Source organism: Crocodylus porosus, unplaced genomic scaffold (assembly GCF_001723895.1).
Source record: "Crocodylus porosus isolate Cpor-Errol unplaced genomic scaffold, CroPor_comp1, whole genome shotgun sequence".
Lineage (NCBI taxonomy): Eukaryota > Metazoa > Chordata > Crocodylia > Crocodylidae > Crocodylus > Crocodylus porosus.
The window spans coordinates 69,745,614-69,768,463 of record NW_017728943.1 but is presented as its reverse complement, the minus strand read 5'-3'; the positions used below and the strand labels follow the sequence as shown (position 1 = coordinate 69,768,463).

Genomic DNA, 22,850 nt, shown 5'->3' with positions numbered 1-22,850 from the left:
CAGTAGGACCCAAGGGAAGCCTGGTGGGCTCCCACAACAGCAGGGCCTGCCCGGCCCCGGCCCCCCAGCCGGAAGCCCCAGCAGGGGCTTCTGGCCTGGGACCATGTGGCTGCACTGCGCTGCAAACTCAGGTAAGGGTGGGGGCGCGGGGCCAGCAGTTGTGGCCTCCCCCCTGCTTGCCACACTGGGCAGTGTTTGCTGCTGCTGTCCAGCTGGAGCTTGTGTGCTGGGCAGCTCAGAGTCAGCACTGGCAAAGAGTGCCCGGCGTGGCAAGCGGGGGGGTCACAGCTGCTGCCGCCGTGGCACAGCCCTGACGGGCGAGCCTGGAGCTGGCCCCCCCGGTCTGTACTGCGGGGTACTGGGAGTGAGCAGGTGCATGGGGCCCACACTGGTGTCCCGGGCTGAGAGCAGGGTGGCAGGAGTACAGGGTCCTGGCTGGCAGGGGCTCTACGGAGCCAAGCCAGCTCCGCGCTCTCTCTGCTGGTACAGCCCAACCCGGCTCCACAGACCCCTGCCATAATGTGCTCCGCTCTAGGTCCCACTGGTGCTAGCCCTGGGACATTGGAACATTGGTCCCAAGATGGTGACCAGGGGGCGGGGCACCTGTCAAGGGGTGGGGCTACCCATGCGGCCCCCGACAGCCTGCCAAAAGTGGGTAAGTGGCCCTTCGCCTGAAATAATTGTCTGCCCCAACATAGAGGTTAATAGAGGTTAATAGCCTATTCCTGCTAGACTTACTCCAAAGACAATCAGTGTTGAGGGTCCCTGGTTTGAATCTTGCTGTTGCACATGGCTAGTAGCCCAAATGCCTACTTCTCACTTATTTCTATACAGGCAACCTCTGCTTAGCACTCTTAATTGGTTCCTGAAAAACCAAGTGTTAAGCGAAATGAGCATTAAGCGAAGCTGAAAGTATTTGATGACCCACGATGGCAACTGCAAGTGTTATAACGAAACTCGCTAAGTGAAATCTGGTATCAATGTAAAATGAGCATTATAATGAAATTAGCACTAAGCAAAACAGCTTTAAGTGGGGGCTGCCTGTACCCTGATCTGGTGATGTGGACTCTGGGGTGAGTGGCTAGAAGCCCAGAGGTCAAAAGTTTGAGGCTGTAGCAGAAGTGCTCATGGTGCGGCCCTGTCAGATTCCAGCGAATCTGCAGATTCTGTTAAATACCTTGTCACACAAAAAGAAAAGGAAGGCTTATTTCTATTTACCTAAGGAAGTTTGAAAGTTCAAATGCTTTTAAGCGATCTAAAAAGGTCAGAATCTTTTATCACAGGGGAAAACATATTTGAAAGTTTGTATTTTTAACCCTGTCATAACTTAAAATAACTGAAGATTTTATTGAGACTGAAGATAACTGATTTTATTCCAAATCTCCAAACAGTTTCACCTGAGGGAAGGCATGGAGAATTTTATCTCAGAAGCTAAACATTTCAGAGTATGTGAAAACATAGGTTTAAAATGGAAATAGTAAAATAACCTTATCTATGCTGGTTGGGGGTATTATGTGCCAGTAGATAAGCAGGACAGGCCACCTGGTCATGGGCATCAGTTAGAAATGCTTATCACCTTCAAAATTAATGAAGCCTGTTACCTTAGTAAGATCATGACTAATAAGTAAATTGTTCCAAGACTTTCATGTTTAACAAGTATACAACATTTAGTGCAGAGGAGTGAGCAAATATTAAAGGGAAAAAGGAAATTTAGAGGAGAAAAGACTGTATGCTGGGCACACTGTGTAAATACAGAAAAGCAAATATATCTAGCTCTTTCAATCAGTACTGCACCTGATTTCATGTTTGGAAGACATTGAATTGTCCGCTCCCAGATACTCACCACAGCAAAAATTACTTGTCTTTGTTACTTGTTTTTCAAATGCTTACAGCTATGCAAATAGAGTGTTTTTACATAGAAGTCCTACAAAGACTTTAACTTTATTTTTAATTCCTTATTCTCAAAACTATCACATATCACTTTTTGTCTCTGCTACCCAACTGATAAAATCCATCTTTGGAAGACAACAGCTGTAACAAGAGAAGGAAGACTCTTGCCAACACACAGAGCCTAAAATTCAGAGATCCTTGTAGTAAGAATTTTTAATAGATGAATTTTATTGCATCTAACCAACCTCCCCTCCATGATACTAACTATAGTGCTCCTGGCCATACCTCTGGCCATGGACAAGTGGTGCCACCTTAGTCAGGGGGAACATTTGCCCCCTCCCCCCCCCGTGACCAGTCAGTGACTGGGGAAGGTGTCCCCCTGTGGGCAATCACTTTGGCTGGGAAGCAGCCACGGTGTTCCCCGGCTGGCGATCACAGGATGGGCACCGGCGCTCTCACCTGGCCCTTCTGCCTGTCGCCTGAGCGGGGAATGTGGCTCCTCAAGGAGTGCATGTGCATCCCCATGCACCCCCTACACATCACCACTGCCTCTAGCACATCAATTGTGCAAATAAGATTCAAAGCAGTCTTGCAAGTGATTGACAATAAATGATACTGGTGTTATCCTTGTAAGCACAGCTCCATTAAAGCAATTGCTAGAAAATCCTTTGGCATGTGTATATTCCCGCTTCTAAAAATAAGATTTGCAATCATATACTTGCTTGAGGTTATTTAGTCACTAGAGCAGTGCTTTGGTGATCATTTACTGCCTTTCCAGAAACTTGTTCTAGTAAAAATAGGAAGAGCTACATTTCTTGTCAACACCAGAATGAAGGAAGTTTCTCTAATGAATGTAATTTTTTTTTTTTTATGTGGCCCAAATAAAAGCTGTTTTCCATGACAAGTTACAAGTTAAGGAACCGGGGCGTATTTCCAGCCTTGTGTCTAGTTTAGCCTATAGAAGTAGCAAACACATCCTTTTAGTTATGCTCATAAGTAAAGTGCAGCCTCCCTGGGAGTGTCCATATGAGAAGGAACATGCACTTTGTGGTGTCTCAGAAGTTTTTAAGGCACTGCAAAATGCACATGGTGCACATCAAAAGGTTCTCTGTGCTGCATATTTGCAGTGCGGAGCCAAAATTAGATACCAGGAAATCCTGATATCTAAAAAAATGAGTAAAAAAAGTGGGGCAGCACCTGTGGTTGCAGTGTGCACCACCTAAAACCAGAGTCTAGCTGGCCAGAGCCATACTCTGGCTGCTGGCCAGGCTCCACATACCCTTGAGTCATCGGTGTTGCAGCCCCAGGAGGCCCCCCAGGATCCCATGTAAGGCTGCTGGGGCCAACCCAGGTGCTGGCCCCAGCCTCCCCTATCCCACCTGGGGCAATCTGCTGTGTGCCAGAGCACATGTGCAGGGATGTTTCCTGGGGACAAGTAGCAGTAGCACACTGCTGTGGCGTTGCTGTTTGTCCCCAGGGAAATGCATGTATGCACTTATGGGGATGCAGCCCCTGAGAACAGATTGAGTGCTTCACATCGTTCTTTAACTGTTTCATTTCTGTCACTGCCCCCCCTCCCCCCCGGGGTGCCTGCATTCTGTACAAAATTGGGATTTTCAGCATAGGCTGCTGCCAAGGTTTATCAGATAGCGGTACAATTAAGATGGGTCCAAACCAATACCCTGTGAATTGCGGAGTTCTTACATGTGGAAACCTAAAGCCCTGGATCTAATAAACCCTACATTTCAAGCTATGACCCCAAAAGCTGATTCAAAATTTTATGGCTTAAGGCTCTTATTCTCAAAAACAATATAATCTGGCTAGTGTGCTTTGGGAAGGGTAGACCATCACATTTCTAACATTATAGTAGCCTGTTTGCAATATTGAATAGAATTATTTATACCAGCTCTGTAATACTGTGTCTCTATATTAAAATAAAAACAAAAAGTCTTCAGACTGTCACTAAGGGACTTATCTTTTTAATGTTCTGGTAGGGGTTTGTTAATATTGCTGAAGCCACAATAGGCCTTTTGGTATTTAATCTAATATCTTGAACATGAAAGTGCTTCTTATCAAAGCCCATATGTAAAACATTTCTGTTGGAACAAACCTTGATTATGTAAGCCACATACCTGACCCACTGACTAGTCCCCTAGGGAAATAAAGCATATTTTTTATTATCTTCTGTAACATGTTTTCTTTTAAAAACTAAAACTAGAAGTCTGGGTTTATGTGAACAAAAGGCAGGAAATCCAGACGTACAGTCTCAGTCCATTAAACTATATTTCTTTGACAACAGCATAAGTTAGATGACTATCAGCCTTGTAAGTCTGAAGGGAACTTGAAAGACTTGAAATATTTTAAATACACTCTTTGAACCACCTCTATTTGATAGCTGAGTAGCAACTTAAAATAGAGTCACTATTTATTAAAGATGACTTGTGAAGTATCCTTAGAGCTCTCCAAATAACTTGACCCTAGAGTTATTTGTTGAAGGTCTCAAATAGCATGTGGCAGAAGTTTAGTTTTTTAAAATAATTTTATACCTACTGGGATAAGAATTTAAAACAGCTCTCTAAGATCCAGCTCTCTAAGATCATGAAGTGCAGTCATTTTAAAGAATTAGTGAACATTGTAGTAGGGTGGAGTGATGTTGTAGCTGTGATGGTCCAGGACATACATGAGAAACAGGGTTTTTTTGGTGATCTCTTTAATTCTATACATGTAGTGCCAGAGCTACAGCTGGTGCAATTCAATCTAGTTGCATTTAATTCAGTGAAGTTATTCAGTGAGGTAGTGATTTTTTTTTTACACTGTGGACAAAGTCACTAAATGGTGAAATCAATATACTGTAGTTCCACATTTATCAGGATCCTGGAATTCAGAAAAGCAGACTTTGACTCCCTCAGGGAACAGGGGCAGGATCCCCTGGGAGGCCAGTCTGAGGGGGAAAGGAGTCCAGAAGAGATGTTTGAAACCTTACTGAGGGCACAGGAACAAACCATCCTGAAGTGCAGGAAGAATAGCAGATGTGGCAAGGGCCCAGCCTGGCTTAGCAGAGAACTGTTTGTTGAGCTTAAACATAAAAAGGAAGCTTACAAGAAGTGCAAGCTTGGACAAACAACTAGGGAGGAGTATAAAAATATTGCTCACGCATGCAGGGATGACATCAGGAAGGCCAAACACAACTGGAGTTGCAGCTAGCCAGGGACATGAAGGGTAACAAGAAAGGTTTCTACAAGCATGTTAGTGTGGCGGGGCACTAGGTCTGCCTGCCACTTTAAGGCCCTGGAGCTCGCAGCCTCCAGGTACCTAATGAGGGCAGCCGTTTTAGGCTCAGGGCTGCCTATATAAACAAGGCAGTTTAGCTGCAAGGGGGCACCCCTGCTGGCAACCAAGGGGGAGGGAGCTCTGCCTGAGTGGGGGAAAAGGAAGAGGCCAGAATGCCAGAGCAATGCGATTCGGGTGGGAGATGGAGGAGTCTTGGAGTGGCTCAAGTGTTCTTGTAGCCAGGGGGCTTAGCTTTATGTCATAGCCAAGGGACTTGTGTGTTGTTTACTGAGTTTCATCTGGAGGTTTGGGTGAGGCTATTAGGGGTTGGAGGAGGCCTCAAAGGGGACCCACAGCAGCGTGGGAAAACCCCTGCTTCAGAGCAAAGGGGGCAGTGAGTGCAGCCCCAGAGCAAAGGGGGCAGCAAGAGAGACTAGGACTGTGGCTAAGACCGAACAATGTCTGGTACATCTGTGAGGCTTGGGGCGTGGTATGGGGTCGTTGGAGCCATGCATAGCCCATAAGGCTGGGGTGCACCGAGACCCAGTACAGAATGGGGCCAGGGTACAACAGAAAAACCATGTCCAAGAGGATGAAAGACAGCCTCCCTTTTATATTTAGGGCGGGTGAGATTCGAGGGTGCTTTGAGGTGAACTTGGCACGGTAAAGGGGCACTAGGGGAGGTCACGGCCACCCCTAGAATGGCACCCCATTACAGTTAGCAACAAGAGGAAGGTCAGGGAAAGTGTGGGTCCCTTACTGAATGGGGGAGGCAACCTAGAGACAGTTGATGAGGAAAAGGCTGAAATACTTAATGAGTTTTTTAACCTTGGTCTTCACAGGTCAGCTCCCAGACACCTGCACTGGGTAGCACAGTTTGGGGAGAAGGTCAGCAGACCTCAGTGGTGAAAGAACAGGTTAGAGACTAGTTAGCAAAGCTGGACATGTACAAGTCTATGGGGCTGAATGCAATGCATCTGAGGGTGCAGAGGGAGTTGGCTGATGTGATTGAAGAGCCACTGGCCATTATCTTTGAAAACTTGTGGCAATCGGGGGGAGGCCCCAGACAATTGGAAAAGGGCAAATATAGTGCCCAACTTTAAGAAAGGGAAGAAGGAGGATGCAGGAAACTACAGACCAGTCAGCCTCACCTTAGGCCCTGGAAAAGTCATGGAGCAGGTCCTCAAGGACTGCATTTCTAAGCACTTGGAGAAGAAGCAGCTGATTAGGAACAGTCAGCATGGGTTCACCATGGGCAGGTCTGCCTGATTGCCTTCTGTGACGAAATAGAATCCCTGTCTCTGTGGATACAAGGAAAACAGTGCATGTAATACAGGCAGTCCTCAGACTTATGACACAATTGGTTCCTGAAAACCTTTCTTCCTAAGTTGAAACATTGTAACTTGGAACCAACTTTCTCATAAGAAACAATGTTATAAATGGGGGATTGGTTCCTGAACCAAGGCCTGATACCCTGTTTTCACCAAAAATACCTAAGAATTTTGTATCCAATCAATTATAAATGAGTACTATAGCTACATTAATGTATTTATATTGTAAACAGCAATCACATTGATTTGGAAGGATTTCTTTGAGGTGACTTTGCTGGACTTTTTGAAGGGTTCTTGTCTAGTCTTCTTAGGAGTCTTGGCTGCAGGTTTTTCTGGAGTCTTGTCTGCTTTCTTAAAGAAAGTGTCCAAGGAAGTTTGGACAGATGGTCTCCAGGGAGATGGGTGACACCGCGAACTTGTTCGCTGGCATGGCATCACATCGGATCAAGCATTGTAAGTTGAAATTGACATCATAAAGTTGAAGCAGGGTGTCAATTTATAAATGTTGTAAGTGCAAAATGTTGTAACTTGAAATGTTGTAAGTTGGACTGCCTGTATACCTTGACTTTAGCAAGGCTTTTGATACCATGTCCCACAGCATTCTTACAAGCATCTGAGGAAGTATGAGTTGGATAAATTGACTGTAAAGTGGATAGAAAGTTGGCTGGACTGTCAGGCTCAGAAGGTAGTAATTAGTGGCTCCATGTCTAGCTGGCAGTCAGTATCAAGTGGAGTGCCCCAAGGGTCAGTCCAGGGGGCCAGTTTTGTTCAATATTTTCATTAATGAGCTGGAAAATGGGATGGTTTGCACCCTCAGCAAGTTTGTGGATTACATGGAGCTGGAAGGAGTAGTAGATACATTGGAGGGTAGGGCTAGGATTCAAAGTGACCTAGACAAATTGGAGAATTGGGCCAAAAGAAAACTCAGTTTTCTGAGATTCAATAAGGACAAGTGTAAAGTCTCATACTTATGTCAGAAGAATCCCATGCACCACTATAGGCTGGGGACTGACTTGCTAAGCAGCAGCTCTGCAGAAAAGGGCTTGGGGGTTACAGTGGACAATAAGATGGATACGAGTCATCAGTGTTCCCTTCTTGTCAAGAAGGCCAACAGCATACTGGGCTGCATTAGGAGGAACATTGCTAGCAGATCGAGCAAAGTAATGATTCCGCCCTATTCTGCACTGGTGAGGCCACATCTGGAGTACTGTGTCCCATGCACATCTGGAGTATGGGGCTCCCCACTACAAAAAGGATGTGAACAAGTTGGAGAGGGTTCAGCAGAGGGCAATGAAAATCATTCAGGGGCACATGATTTATGAGGGAAGCCAGGGGAAACTGAGTTTATTTAGTCTGCAGAAGAGAAGACTGAGAGGGGATTTAATAGCAAACTTTAACTACCTGCAGGGTGGTTCCAAAGAGGACAGAGCTAGACTGTCTCAGTGGTGGCAGATGACAGAACAAGGAGCAATGGTTTCAAATTGCAGCAAGGGAGGTTTAGGTTGGATGTTAGGAAAATCTTTTCACTAGGAGGGTGGTGAAGCACTGGAACAGGTTATCTGGAGAACTGGTGGAGTCTCTATCCTTTGAGGCTTTTAAGATCTGGCTCGACAAAATCCTGGCTGGAATGATCTAGTCAGGGAAGGTCCTGCTATGAGCAGGGGTTTGGACTAGATGACCTCCTGAGGTCCCTTCCAACACTAATTTTCTATGATCCTCTCATAAACTCCAGATCAAACTGGCTTCTTTCAAGATTAAAAAATGTCATATCACTGTCACCAAACACAAACTTGGATCCAGGAATCAGGCTAGGCTTTCTTCCACATTCATCAGCAAGAGTAGAGAACCTGCACCAGCACTTCTCTCTGTGTTGTGGATGAGGTATGAGATGGAAAGAATCTTGTGCTGCCACTGCAAGATTAGCTTTGTAAGACTAATAAGCAGTGGAAACTTGCTTATGGTTACTTTTCTGATTATGACTGCAAAAATATTTCAAATAGGTATTCTTTGGTGCCCATTTTTTTTTCATCTGAACTTTCTAGGAAGCTAAGGCTAAGTTTTTACTTAATCGTTTAAAAGCTAACTTCTAATCAACATTGGTCACAAAATAATTCACCTTGACAGCTGTTACTGGTTCTCCCTAAACATGTTTCTGCTTAGATAGTGAGGAAATGCATGCCTAATATTTGCACTAAATCATGAGCAGAAAGCTTTGCAAACTGGTTAAAGTTATCTTTACCAGATTCCAAAAGGGAGGATGTTCACATTTTAACTTCTATTACTTTGATAACTATTGATTTACCATTTTCTTTTGCCTTGCAACCCCAATACAGACCAGTACCCCATTGGGCAAGGTGCCATACACAACACTTAAAAAAAGAGACAATTTGTGACCCTTAATATCTATCTAAAACTGTTGTATTCACTCTTTGGCCCCGTGAGCCAAATGAGTGGTGCAGGGCTGATGCACAGGCTGGATCATACACCACACCCCAGGATCCAGCCTGTGCTGCCCCTGGCCACCCTGCATGTGGGGACAGGGCCCTGGAACCCTGCACTGCCTCTGTCCAGCCCCATGTGCCGGGACCAGGGCTCTGAGACCCCACATCACCTCCTCCCAGTGCTGCATGTGGGAATTGGGGCCTTAGGAACCTATGCCATTTCTGTCCAGCCTCACAAGCTGGAACTGGTTCCTGCACTGTGCAGTGAATCTAGTGCACAGGCCATGATCCACAGGGCTGCCTACAGGGTGTGGGGAGCCCTGCAGGCCAGATGACAAGGCACTGGGGGTTGGATCTGGCCTTCAGGCAATGAGTTGGGCACCCCGATCTAAAATACACAGTATTATAACTGGGGCAGGGTGAGGGGGACACCTGTCCTGACCCAGCTTATGAGTGGGTCCCTCATGCTGGGAACCTTTGCAGCAGCCTGGCCAGAGAGCAGTGCACTGGGTGGCAGGGGTTTAATGGGGTAAGCAGAATGGCTGTCCTCAACATAGCCCTGTTCCCAAGATGTATGTAGGGGTGGGGGTGAGCAAATGGGGCACCAGGATGTGCTCTGAGGAAACCTGGCCGGGGGAGAACTGATGATGAGCAGCAGTAAGACTCATAGCATTAGGTCAGGAAGGTAAGACCCAATGTGGTCTTCCCTTTACCCATTGTGTTTGGTAAACCCTCACTGATTCCCACTATCCCCCCCACCCCCAGACACACACCTAGCCCTGAATACTCAGTGTGGTCTTTTCACCACTGGACATACAGCATGAGCTTCAATCTCCCTGAGGGAAGTAGGAACGAGCGATGTAACTGGTATTCTCCTAAATGCTAGGAAATAGCTGTCACACTGGGAATTCTTGTAAAAGAAGTAACAGTGTGTTTGGTGTCTTAGGGGGTCAGATCCATAAACAGGTAAAACAAGACTCAGAAGTGGCTCTGTGCTGACTGAATGGCTCCAGTGTGGCCATCCTCTGTGTTACACAAATTCCAGCTGCTGATGCACAATTTTTAATGGGTCAGGTTCTACTTCAGTGGTTGTAACAACCTGTCCTCCACCAGAGTGTGTGTTGGGGTGGGGGTTCCACTGTTTTCCCAGTGTTCAGTCTGTCTCTTCATTACTAGTAGACTGTGTCAAGTCTCATGTGGCTACAAGTACTTTTAAATTGGTAACACCAACACCCGTACTACTGCTCTTTCCCCTCCTCAAAACTAGCACTATATGCATCACAGAAGGCCAGTAGAAGCTGGGGAAGTGGAAGACAGGGGAGCCGGTAGCAAGGATGTATATATAAAAAGGGAGATTTAAAACTCCAGGCCCAAGGCTCTTTTCCTCTTATATCAAGAGCCATATTCCTTACCCCACCCCCCCTGCTGCTACAGGTACTCACTCACTTACTTTTTATTGTCTCAAAGAGTTCATTTCAGGAAAAAATGTCTGTTACAGTAGTGCTTGGTTGGCAACAACATGCACAGGCTCTGAATATATCCAGAACAATATTAAGAGAGTAATGCTGATAGCATAGCTTCTCTTACCCCTCTGACCAGCTTTGTGTGGGGACCTCTCTTTCATCTTTTTCTTCTTTATTTTCTGTTACTGCCTTTATGCCTTGCTAAATTCAGACAAATACATCATATAAACCCTTTTATAAATTGACTAAATTTTTCTTTAATAAACTTTTTACCTCTGCTACCACCGTTGGAAGGAGGTTCCAGAGCCTCAGTCTTCTACTGGTGGGATATCTTTTTCAAATTTATGGCCTAAAAATGCCCAGTGCTTCTGAAGGAGGCTGACTCATGTAGCAGAAGGGGAGGGTGGAGGCAACCAGCAAAGCCCAAAAACATAGGAAATACCCATAGCAGAACATACACCTAGATCATCCCCTCTCCTTGAACACCTCCAGTGACAGTGAGTCCACAACTTCCCTAGGCAGTCTGCTTCACTATTTTAACAGTGAAGAAGTTTTTCCTGATATCCAACCTAAACCTAATTTGCTGTAACTTCAAGCCATTAGTCCGCATCCTGTTCTCTGCAGCAAGAGAGAAAAGGTATTTTTCCTTTTCTTTGTGGCAGCCCTTCAAGTATTTGAAAACTGCTATTTAAAGACTCCTCTTAAGCACCTTTTCCACAAGCTGAACATGCCTAGCTCCTTCAGGCTTTCCTCATACATACAGGTCTACACAACTTGAGGAGACAGCTGACTGATTTTTCAGGCAGATTGTGGGGCAGCCACCATTTTCACAGGCTTATTGTGGTGGGCTCCCCATGTTGGCTTTGGATTTAGGACCCAGATGCCTTGTTTGGAGGGGTGTGTGTGTCTGATTGGTCTTAAGTACTAGGCTTAAATTGTCTCTGGATTTAGAAACCAGATACCTTATTACCACCCTCAGACTGACCACAACCTTTCCATTTAACAATAGGCAAATATATTGATACATAGTAATAACAAAAGAGAAGCAGTACAAATAATCAAGCAATTCTGTAAATCCTAGGGCTGTCATCAGAGTCAAGAATCATCTGGTCGGGACACAGTGTTCACTCTGAGGCTCTTTCTTAGCTGTCAGATGTCAGCATGTCAGCAGCTTGGTGGTGGGATGCTGAAGCATCCCCATGGGGTGGACGAGATGGGCTGGTGGTGTGCCCTCTGTCCATGGTGGCCTTGGGGACCTCTCCTTGGGGATGGGGATAGAGACCTCTCTCAAGGACCATCTCGGGCAGAAGGATGGGGAAGAGGAGGACCCCAGGCCCTTCTTTACTTTCAAGTCTCTGCTTTTGTATTCTCCTTCCCTCCTGGTGACTCTTCATCTGTGGGCATTGCTGATTGGTTTCTCTGTGCTCGTCATACTGTCCACATTCTGTTTCGTCCACACATTCCAAGCTCACCACATGCACACCCTTTCCAAGACAGGAATTTCAGGCCTCCCTTTTTGGCCCTGTGAGTTGGTGATACCTTATTTCATGTTATGGAACAGTGTAGTATATGCCCTCAGTTTCTCAGACTATGTGTCCTTGTTTGTTAGACAGTTTGTCTGCTTCTGAAGGCTGGGGAAACTGTGTGTGTGAGACCCAGTCTTTTAGAAATCAGTTAACCCCTGCTGTCCATCCTGAACCATTCTAATCAGCGGTGATGTGTAAGGGGTGCACGCGGATACACGTGTACTCCCTGATAGTGCTAGTGCACCCCCTGACAGGCTGCTCTCTCTGTTTAGCCAGAGGGCAGGGGGGCAGGTGGGAGCACCAATGCCTTCCCTGCAAGTGCTGGCCAGGAAGCAGGGCTGCCAGCAAAAGCGGTTGTGCTGCTTCTGGAAGTGGCCACGGGATTAGCCACTGGGGGACCGCCCCCCCCGGTCACTGACTGGTGTCAGGGAGGGGTACTTGCCCCTCCCTGACTCGAGAGGCACCAGACACCCATGATTCTAATTACACCCCCCCATAAGCCAATTTCCAAAAAGCAAACTTTTAAATACCATTTTCAAACCATCACCTCCCACACCTCTGATTGGCTGAGGGGCCCTGTGGCCGCACCTATCTGCCACTAATTGGTGGAGAGGCCTGTCTGTCCCATGGCCTTGCCTTATTCCATTGATTGGCTGAGAGGGCTGTCTGCCATGTGGCCTTGCCTCTAGCCACTGATTAGTGGAGAGGGGAGAGATCACAAAACAGGCAGCCTTTTCACCCAGAGGGGCAGGGTGGGGTGGCAGCTATATTGCCTGCTTGCCTTCTGCCAGCAGGCCTCTTTGTGCTGGGCTACACAGCTGGGAAGACTGTTTGCTCCCACTGGGGAGCCAGCATTTGATTTTTAGTAAGTTTTTTCCCCCATTTTTTGGTTTATTTTCCATGGATTTGGGGGATATTGCCTGATTTCATGATTTCCTTAAAATCTGCACAATCATGATGTGAGTAGGTCCCTACACATGTAACTTGCTTTCCATACCCTTTATTATCCTTTTCACCGACCTCTGGGGCTGCTCTTACTTCTCCATGTTCTTTTTAAAATGTGGAGCCCAGAACTGCTCACTGTACTTCAGATGAGGCCTAACCAGTGCCAAGTTGAGAGGCATTATCACCTCTTATTTAATGCTTCTATTTATGTATCTGAAAACCACATCTACCTTTTATGTGGCTGCATCACACTGCAGACTCGTACTGAATCCATACCAAGACTCCCAGAGGCCAGATGCCTAAGCTGGAGGTTCCTGAGAAGCCAATACAAATTTTTCTGTTGTGTATAGATGTATTAAAAATACAAATGATAAAAACTACATATTCCCAGCAGAGAAAAACAAGAAAAATGTTATCAAATAAACAAGAGAAACTCAACTGAGCTAAGCTTTTAGGGGGAATTCTATGGATACTTTATACTGGCATTTTATTCAATGGGTACATAAAATATAGTGTGAACCAGTCAATAGGCATATCTACATGTGTAATTAATGTACATGCATAAACTTATTGCTCTGGAGTTTTTTGCTCCTGGGCACGCCGTTTGAACATACACCTGGTAGAAAGAAACTTGGGAGAAATTAGCTCTAGAGTGCATTCATGTACAGTACATGGAGTCTGGTGGGAGCAGCCTAGGCTGGCAGGGGACCCAGGGGATCAGCTTGCCAGCCCAGGGCTCCTCGGACCAGGTTCCATGTGCTGCTCAAGGGCTGGCTCAGGCAGGAGGGTGCTTCAGTGCAGGGCTAGCCAGAAGGCCCCAGCCAGCCCTTTTACAGCATGTGGAGCCGCATTGGAGCATCCAGCCCAGGGCTGCTCTGGCTGGGCTCCATGTGCTGTGGAGCAGCTGGCTGGGGCACAAGGGTGCTTCACTGTGGGGCTCCCTGCTGGCTACCCCTGTGCTGAAGCACCCTCATGCCCCAGTGAGCCCTGTCATGCATTTAAGCACAGTAACTTGCTGCTCTGTCAGGTAGTACTTATGTCTGATGGCACTATCTGACAGTGCAATAAATTAGTCTACAGTGGCCTAATTACCACACATGTATAGATAATGACACTTCACTGTGCAGTAAATTTGTCTACTGCACAGTAAAGTGGATGTGTAGACATGCCCAGTGATCTTCAACTGGGGTTCAGTGGCAGATTTTTCCAGGCGTGCTCCAGAACCTGGTCCCTGTGCTAGGAGATAAGTGATCATTCCTCATCTCACCAGCCCCTGCACCATTCCAGGCTCTTGACATGTGTTCATTTATTTGTATGATGGGATCTGATCTCTGATCCTAATGATCGTTCCTTCTGCATGCATGGCAGAAGGTCCTATTTTGGGATCAGGGATCAGATCCCATTTGTGCCCATTCTACTTGCCAGTGCATGGACAATCCCCCTGGACTGGCAAGTTAAAAACCAGGTTCTTGCAGCTTGTTGTCCCCCCACTTCCACCTATAAACCAGACATAAACATTAGGGATGTGCGAAATGGCACCATTCCATTTTGCCTTGAGTTTTGAATGGAATTTCATTTCAATTTGAAACAGCTGTTCCGTTTTGCTTCATCAAAACAGTAAGGCTGTTTCGACTCTGTTTTGATGTTTCATTAGATCAGACGGGGATGGGAAGTCAGCCTAGCTGGGCTGATTTCCCCATCCCTGACCCCATCTACCACGGGGTATGGTTGAAATGTTTTGACTTTCAAAATGTTTCAACTTGCCTTATTTTGTTTCGAGGCTGCTTCAATGCCCTTTGTTTCATTTTGATTTTGCTGTTGTGACCTCGAAATGAGTTGAAGCAGTGTCAAAACGAAACAGCTGGGAAAATTTCGCGCAGCCCTAATAAACATGTTCTACATTATTATGTGCAATATTTTTATGGCTGGTTTGCCATTTTATGGCACCTTAAATTATGTACAGGTATAACACTCTTACCATTTATTCCATGATTAACATGTTGGTCATGGCATAAGTGTAAGGTGTGTTAGGCGCTTCAGACAAGCAGTACCCACAGCTGCTCTTCACCTCAGCCACCTCCATGCTCCCAGCAGCATGCTACACATGGACATGTATATTTTGTACTGTCAGGCTATACTTTTCAGCCTGGTTTGAATCCCCACTCCTCCCATGCTCCTGGGCTTTGCAATTGGGTCCCTGAGTCTTTGGTTGCTGCTGTATAAGGTACTGGAGGCACAGTCCCAGCAGCAAGGGCAGGCATAGACCTGGGATGGGGAAGGGGAAGATGATGAAAATGGTGGAGTGAGCTCCTGCCCCTGCCACTGTTGCCTGGGCAGCGGCTAGATTCTAGCTTTGCATTTCTCAGCTGGGCTCTCGCTAAATTCCAGAAAGTTATGAAGAGTTGGCTTGAGGCTAAAAAGGCTGAGAACCAGGGGTGTAGAGGGAAATGAGGAAACTGCAAAGCTGAGCTTTACCACTGTGTTTTCTGTCTTGAAACTTGCACATTCTCAGGTGACTGCTGGCTTCTTGCTGCCATTGCATCTCTCACATTGGATCAAGAAATTCTAGATAGAGTTGTTCCTAAAGACCAGAGCTTCCAGAAGGACTATGCTGGGATCTTTCACTTCCAGGTACCTCCTGGTAATCCATAAGACTTGATCAGGATGTGGGGATTAAAAGAAAAGGCAGCACTGAGGTGAATGTAACTTTCCATGTGCCAGATGCAGGTTAGGTATTCAGCTATTACTGTGCATAGGTGAGAGGGAGAGGCAGAAAGAGGGCCACAGAGGAGGTTAAAATAGAATGGCACAACTCTATTTTCAGTGGGTTTCATTCTGGTCTCTTACAACTGTACAAATCCAGTGTTGTTCTGCTGAGAGCAGTGGAGTTGCCTCTGACTGATACCCCTGTGTTGGAGAGCAGAATGTTCTCAATCAGGTAGCTTCCCATTCTTTCATCATTTAAGTCATACAATCATAGTTGCATCACATTCCAAATGCAATTGCAGCAGCTGCTTATAGAGACAATTAATATTAGCCATCTATTTCAGGCTGCATTTTAAAAATTCACTTCTGATTTTTGGGTGCCTGGACTAGCAGCCCCTTTCAAAGGGTCCTGATTTTTCAGTGGTTAGGTTTTGGCAATTTTTGAAAATCAGACATCTCAAAACGATCTCCAGCTACACCTTCATAATGCCAGACACTTAAAATATTAGGCCTCATTGCAATCTTAATGTTAGTCATCTTTCTGTAGACACTCTGAAGTGCTCAATAGACTTCTCTTCAAAGCAGCATCATTATCATTACCTATTTATAAACTTCCATATAATTCTTGAAATAGTGAGCAGAGCCTTGTATAATATAAAACAGGGTCTGTCCTGTCCCAAAGGTCATATACATGAGGCAACATGCAAGGAAGGGTTTGGATGGGGAAGAACTCAGTGGGAAGGAGCCCAATGAAGGATTCCTCAAGGTGGGTTTTCATGGGGGATCTGAAAATGGAGGAGAGCAGGTGATGACCAAAAGACATGAGAGACTCTTTCCCAGTGTAAAGGGTGGACCTCGCTATGCAGGTGTGGAGAAGAGGGTGGGAGGAGGCTGATGGTGAGGAGGAAACTGGACCATACATCCCTAATCACTCTTTCTTACTTTCCTTCCTCAGTTCTGGCAGTTTGGAGAGTGGGTGGATGTTGTGGTCGATGACAGGCTGCCCACCAAAAATGGGGTACTGGTCTTTGTTCACTCAGAGGAAGGCAATGAGTTCTGGAGTGCCCTGCTGGAGAAGGCTTATGCTAAGTAAGTTGGGCTAATTCTGAAGGAGGCTGTGGTTGAGCTCTAACAGGAAGGATGCAACTGTCACAGGCTCTGGTGATGCACTGTGCAGATGCAGTCTGCCTGAACATCAACCTTTTACTACTGCTCAGCCCTCTTTCCATCTGTTTTTAATGTTTTTCCTGAGCACTTAAAGGCACATTACTAACCTTTTTGCTTAAGATGTTTTACCTTCTAATTCTGCCTTCTGTGAGTACAGTAACAGAGAGAAATTGGGTTATTGCCACTATTTTTGCAATACAAACAATATTTATATGTCAAAGCTGGCCTAAGGCCCTTTATGCAGCTCAGTTTTCTTATTTTCCACTCCATAGGTTGAATGGCTCTTACGAAGCTCTCACAGGAGGCTCCACAATAGAAGGGTTTGAAGATTTCACTGGAGGCATTTCTGAATCATATGAGCTAAGAAAGGCACCACCCAACCTCTACCAAATCATCCGGAAGGCCCTGAATGCTGGGTCATTGCTTGGCTGCTCCATTGATGTGAGAGGCTGCAAGTGTCTTACTGCAAATCTTACAGAAATCCAAGTTTTGTTGTAGCGAAACCTTAGTGGCAGACATTGCCACTTGGGTTGGCCCTGATTGAAAGCCTGCTGAAGTCAGCATGAGATTTTTCTATTGACTTTAACAGACTTTGGATCAAGCCCTAAATGGGCAACCACTTATCAGGAAACAGAGGGTATGTTGTTCAACAAGGAAAAGTGCCAAATCCTGCACTTAGAATCGAACAATCCCATGCACTGCTACAGCCTGGGGGCTGACTGGCTGGGCAGTAAAGGACCTGAGGGTTACAGTGGGCAAGAAGCTGAATATGAGCCAACAGTGTGCCCTTGTTGTCAAGGGGCACTTTTGCATGTTACAGGGGTTTACTCCTGTGAATTGAAATGGTGGATTTTTAATTGTGATGATTAAAAACCCACTGTTTAAATTTAGGGGCTTCTGTCACTGTTACAGAGAGGGGCCCAATCCTTTTTTTTTGTTTTGAGGAAGCCTAGCCACCTATCCCATGGCCACAGGGACCAGCAGACTGAGCAGCCCCTGAGTTGTGAGGGGAACCTGGTTTTTCCCTCCATGGCAGTGTGCCCCCCCGGGCCACCCAGGTAGGCTGCTAGCAGGCCAGGGTCCACCCCAGCTTGGGCTCAGGGAACAGCTGGATTGGGCTGGGTGCTGCCTTTGAGCTGGGGCAGCCCTTGGACTGCTAGCAGCCTGCCTGGGCAGCCCTAGGGGGGTGCTGCCACCGTAAAGAGAAGGGCTGGGGTCCCCTCAGCTCAGGGACCCTGGCAGCTCACCCCCTGGCTGCAGGCAGGCTTTGTGGGGGGTGGGGGAGGATTGGGCCCCTTGCTGCTTTTTTTTTTTTTTCTTCAGCAGAGCCTGCCCACATGAGCTATCAGTAGGTTGAGTGGCTCCTGAGCTGCAGGGGGTCCCGGTCCTTCCCTCTGCGGTGGTGGTGCTTCCGGGGGTTGCCCAGGCAGGCAGCTAGTGGGCTGGATGCTGCCCTAGCTGCAGGCAGCACGTGGCTGGATCCAACTCTTCCCTGAGCCCTCCCAGGGAGCAGCGGCCTGTGCACTGTCCCTGCCACCTTCCTTTTGCCTGGGACCACCCAGAAATGGGCTGGCTTGCCCCTAGGGCAATGCAGAGAAGCAGCAGGAGGGATCTGGGTGTGTTGGTGGCTGGAGAAGGCAGTGGGGATGGAGACAGTAAGGTGAGATCTGGAGTTTGGATCTGAGATTTTGTTGTGGACCCACTTCTGCTTAATATGGGTTGTGGTGGTGAATATTTTATTCTTATTAGAGATGTCTGTTTGATCTCTCTTTTGTCTGCACCAGGATTAATTTGGTCACTAGAACTGTGTGTACTTAACCATATTTGTTATTGTCCTAGATCACGGGTGCAGCTGAAACTGAACAAATCACACGTGAGAAACTAGTGAAGGGACATGCTTATTCTCTCACTGGAGCAGAAGAGGTAAGGCCCTGTATCACAGATAAATCAACTTGGTCACTTCTAAGTAAACCCAAATGGGGTTTCTAGTCTAGACGAAACTGTTATATGTATCATTAAGCAGAAGATCAACCAATAAAACATGCACATCACCTAAGGCCTGAAATTCTAACTTCAAAGCTTTCTGATGGCTTTGCCTAGCTGATCCTTGTGAAAATATTGCTGGTCTTGGCACAGCTACAGAGAAAGAAACACTGATTGTAATATTCAGCTAGCTTGGAATTTTTGTCATCTAGTGATAATCTCTCAGAAATCTTGTTCTAACCAGTCTTCCTCACTGTAGACTGTAGCCTGCAACCAGCATTTTACGAACAAATTATACTAACAAATTATACATGGAATTATACTAACAAATTATACATGCATTGGACCTTATATTTTCCTACATATCACAAACTATCAAGATAAGAGAGATGATTATGCTGAATAACTTTGTACTAATTATGCTCCCACCTTATCTTGTAAAATGCCACATGCTGATGAGGCTGTGAATACTGCACTGTGTTATAAATTATGCCCATCCTTGGATGTTACTTGCACAGCATCTGATAAATGGTGAGCATTGCAAGAAAGGCCATTGTGCAGTAATGGTGTGGTACAGAGGGGAAAGTAAATTGGGTATTGAGATCCATTTAGTGCTCTTTGAATTCTTACAGATTAGAACTAATCACACAGCTAAAGCACAAATTGTTTTTCCTGTAGACATAAAAATAAATACTACATGATGATGATTGGAATAACAACAGGCTGAGATACTGCTTGTTTTGTACTTTACAGGTGAATTACCATAGGCGCCCAGAGAAACTAGTCAGGATAAGAAATCCCTGGGGTGAAGTGGAGTGGACTGGAGCCTGGAGTGATAAGTAGGTTATACACTTTTCAGTGTAGTCTAATATCTTTTTAAAAATTAAATTGGTAACACTTGCAGCTAGTAAGGCGCATAGCACATAGGGGAAAAAGTGTTAAATCAGTTGAAGATGGTCAGAAGCAAAGCAATATTAATTAATTAACAGTGTTGGCTGGTCATCTCTTCTGACTATATTTCTTACCAAGAGTGTGCAAAGCAGGCTCTATTTGATTCAGATTCAGCCCAAATCAGGGACAATGATTCGATTTGTTCTTTTGGATCACTGTCGCTGATTTGATTCAGCTGAATCCGAATCTGAAGATTTGACGCTGATTTGGAGAATGAGTGATTCAGACATAGACGCAGCTTTATATGTTTTTTCTACATACCTCAAGGTACCAGCATGACTCATGAATGCTGCGATGCTGGGGCAGATGGAGCATCCCACAAGAATGTGGGGGCCCCCCCCCACATGCTTGGTAGTGAACCTGGTAGTTGCCAAGCCAGGGAGGCACAGTGCACACTCCCCAGAGGACCTGGAAGTGGACTGGAAGTGCTTCTGGTCCACTTTTGGGTCTGCTGCCGAGCTCGTGGAGGCCCCCCATGCTTCTGTAAGACACTTCATGTGCTCCAGCATCACACACTCATGAGCCGCCTGGCACCTTGACATATGTAGAAAAAACATTTAAAGCTGTGTCTACGTCTGAATCTTAGAATTTTTCCAAATCTCTCTGAATCTATTTGGAGGGTTCTGATTTGATTCGGAGAGATTAAAGGGTCTCCTGATTTGATTCGGAGATTCAGCCACCGAATCAGGCCGAATCTCCGCCGAATTGAATCAGAGACTGAAGCTTCGCACGGCTCCAATGTATAGGTACCCTTAGATGCTTGTATAGACCTCTCTAGTCTGGAAGCAAGCCTTGGAATCTCGTGAGAGCAGAGAGGTGATCAGCCATGTTAGTCTGAAGTCAGGCATAAGGTAGGGTAGGGTGGCATGTTAGAGAGCGGCATATGCTTTTGTAGGTGATAGCCTGTTTCATCAAATGCATGGGACAGAAGTCACAAAATATCTAATATTTCCTTGCAATAAGGCATTTTTCTCAGGCTTGATACAACTTCTTATGCAGTATTTCAGTACATTTGCATCCTAGCTGCCTGAAATTATAGCGCTGAGGTTGTGTGGAGAAATTTGGGCAAAATTTAAGATCAGTCCCATTGTTATCTGAGCTGTTTTGCTAACCCCTAAAAGTAATAGATTCAGCAATTTTTGAAGTTATGTTCTGATCTCAGTTACAGCTGATTCAGTGTGGCTCAATCCTGCTGGAATCAATGGAGTTCTTCTAGACTGATATGGGATTAGATCAGAATCTGACCCACAGTGGGTACATCTACACGAGATGCTTTACTGCCCAGTGAAGCTAATTACTGTGCAGTAAGTATCTGCATCTACACATGCAGCCACTTACTGCACAGTAATTGGCTCTAATTGTGAGTAATTTTGCTACCTTCAAATGCAAGTAGCAAGTTTACTCAAGATTATTTACTGTACAGTAGTACATGTTTAGTTGCCTGGCCATGGGCAGCAGGGGATGGGAGGTTGCTCCCTGCCCCTGGAAGCTTCCTGCTACTGGGGTGGGCTCTACTACCAAAGCCCGGGCAGGGACAATGTCCCCCTGCCCTGGCAGCAGGGAGCTCCCAGCCTGCACTCCACAGTCATGGGACCTGGGTTGGGAGATCTGTATCTCTCCGCACCAGCTCTGCAATTGCAGGGCCGGTGCTGGGAGATTCTTTTCTCCCAGCACCAGATCCATGACTGCAGGGAGAGAAGAATCTCCCAGTGCTGGCCCTGCAACAGCATAGCAGGTGCTGGGAGATAAAGATATCCCAGCACTGGCCCCACGATTGTGGGGCTTGGGCTGGGAGATAAGGATTTTCTAGCCCTGGCCCCGTGATTACTGAACAGGCTGGGAGCTCCCTGCTGCTGGGGCAAGGGGACTTCACCTGGGCTCCAGTGGTGGAGGCTGCCCCATCAGCTGGCAGCTCACAGGGGCAGGGAGCAATCTCCCAGCCCCTGCCAGGAAACAGCTGTCTTCTGGCCCCTGAGCCTAGAGCTCCCCCTGGCTGCTGCAGGCTGTTGCAGGGCTGCAGGGAGCAGCAGCAGTCTGCGGCTAGAAGCAGCTAATCTGCTCCCACATCCATAACGTGTAGACACGTGCCTGGGAGAGTTCACTCTCAAGTAGTTTATTCAAAAGTAAACTGCTCCTGGATTATTTGCATGTGTAGATACACGCAGTATAACAGAAATGGGAAAGAAGCAGTATATCTTAGCTTAGACCAAAGATTAGTCCTTGATGTATATATGTTCTGCTGCCTGCTTCATCCATCCTCCTGAATTATTTGGGACATTGAAACAATGCAGCTTTTTCTGCTTCTCTGACTAGAATACTAGTCTTTCAACTAGATATCAGAATTGAGAAACTTCTGATATTCAGAAAGCACATTGTAGGGACATATTTTGTATATAATATAAAGTAATATTAGACAATCTCATCCAGTCAGTCCTCCATTTGTACATTCTCACACCTTGTAGTTACGAATAAATTTAAGTTTTTTGTTGCAAATACAATTTGAACAGATTGTTTAAATAGCTTTGTCACATATAATTAATTTGCGCTTTGTATTTTGTAGAGACATTGAGAATGGCAGTAGATCTAATCATAGAAGGGAATATGTCCTGTTATTGGCTGTTACTATAGAAACTTCCAACTTTCAGAACCATTCAGAAAATCAAATTTAGCTGCTATACTTATGGCCTATTTATTTTTTCTGGCAGTGCTCCAGAATGGAATTATATTGATCCCAAACAGAAACAGGCTCTGGATGAGCAGTCAAATGATGGAGAGTTTTGGTAAGAATCATTATTTGGATTAAATCCTTGGATATGTACGCCTTTAAACTTTCCTATGGATGGAATGGGAACAAATACTAGCATCCACAGGGTTAATAATGCACAATGCGTGCAAGTTTCATAGTTTCATATTTGTAGGGTCGGAAGGGACCTGAGCAGATCATTTAGTCCGACCCCCTGCCATGGCAGAAAAAAGAACTGGGGTCAAACTACCCCAGTAAGGTGATTGTCAAGCCTTGTCTTAAAGACCCCCAGGGTAGGAGCCAGCACCACTTTGCTTGGAAGCTGGTTCCAGATCCTAGCCGCCTTGACAGTGAAGTAGCGCCTCCTGATGTCTAATCTGAATTTCCCCTCTGCCAGCTTGTGACCATTATTTCTAGTCACTCTTGGTAGAGCT

The 22,850-nt window shown here is 46.0% G+C and overlaps 1 protein-coding gene across 1 annotated transcript in view; it reads left to right on the top strand.

Moving 5' to 3' along the window:
• CAPN8 (calpain 8) overlaps positions 1-22,850 on the top strand; it is a 49,012-nt gene that overhangs the window by 4,576 nt on the left and 21,586 nt on the right. Inside the window, exons 3-8 of the mRNA XM_019549529.1 lie at positions 15,379-15,497; positions 16,528-16,661; positions 17,012-17,180; positions 18,579-18,662; positions 19,476-19,561; positions 22,379-22,453. Coding sequence (XP_019405074.1) covers positions 15,379-15,497; positions 16,528-16,661; positions 17,012-17,180; positions 18,579-18,662; positions 19,476-19,561; positions 22,379-22,453 — 667 coding nt within the window. The remainder of the gene's footprint in view (positions 1-15,378; positions 15,498-16,527; positions 16,662-17,011; positions 17,181-18,578; positions 18,663-19,475; positions 19,562-22,378; positions 22,454-22,850) is intronic.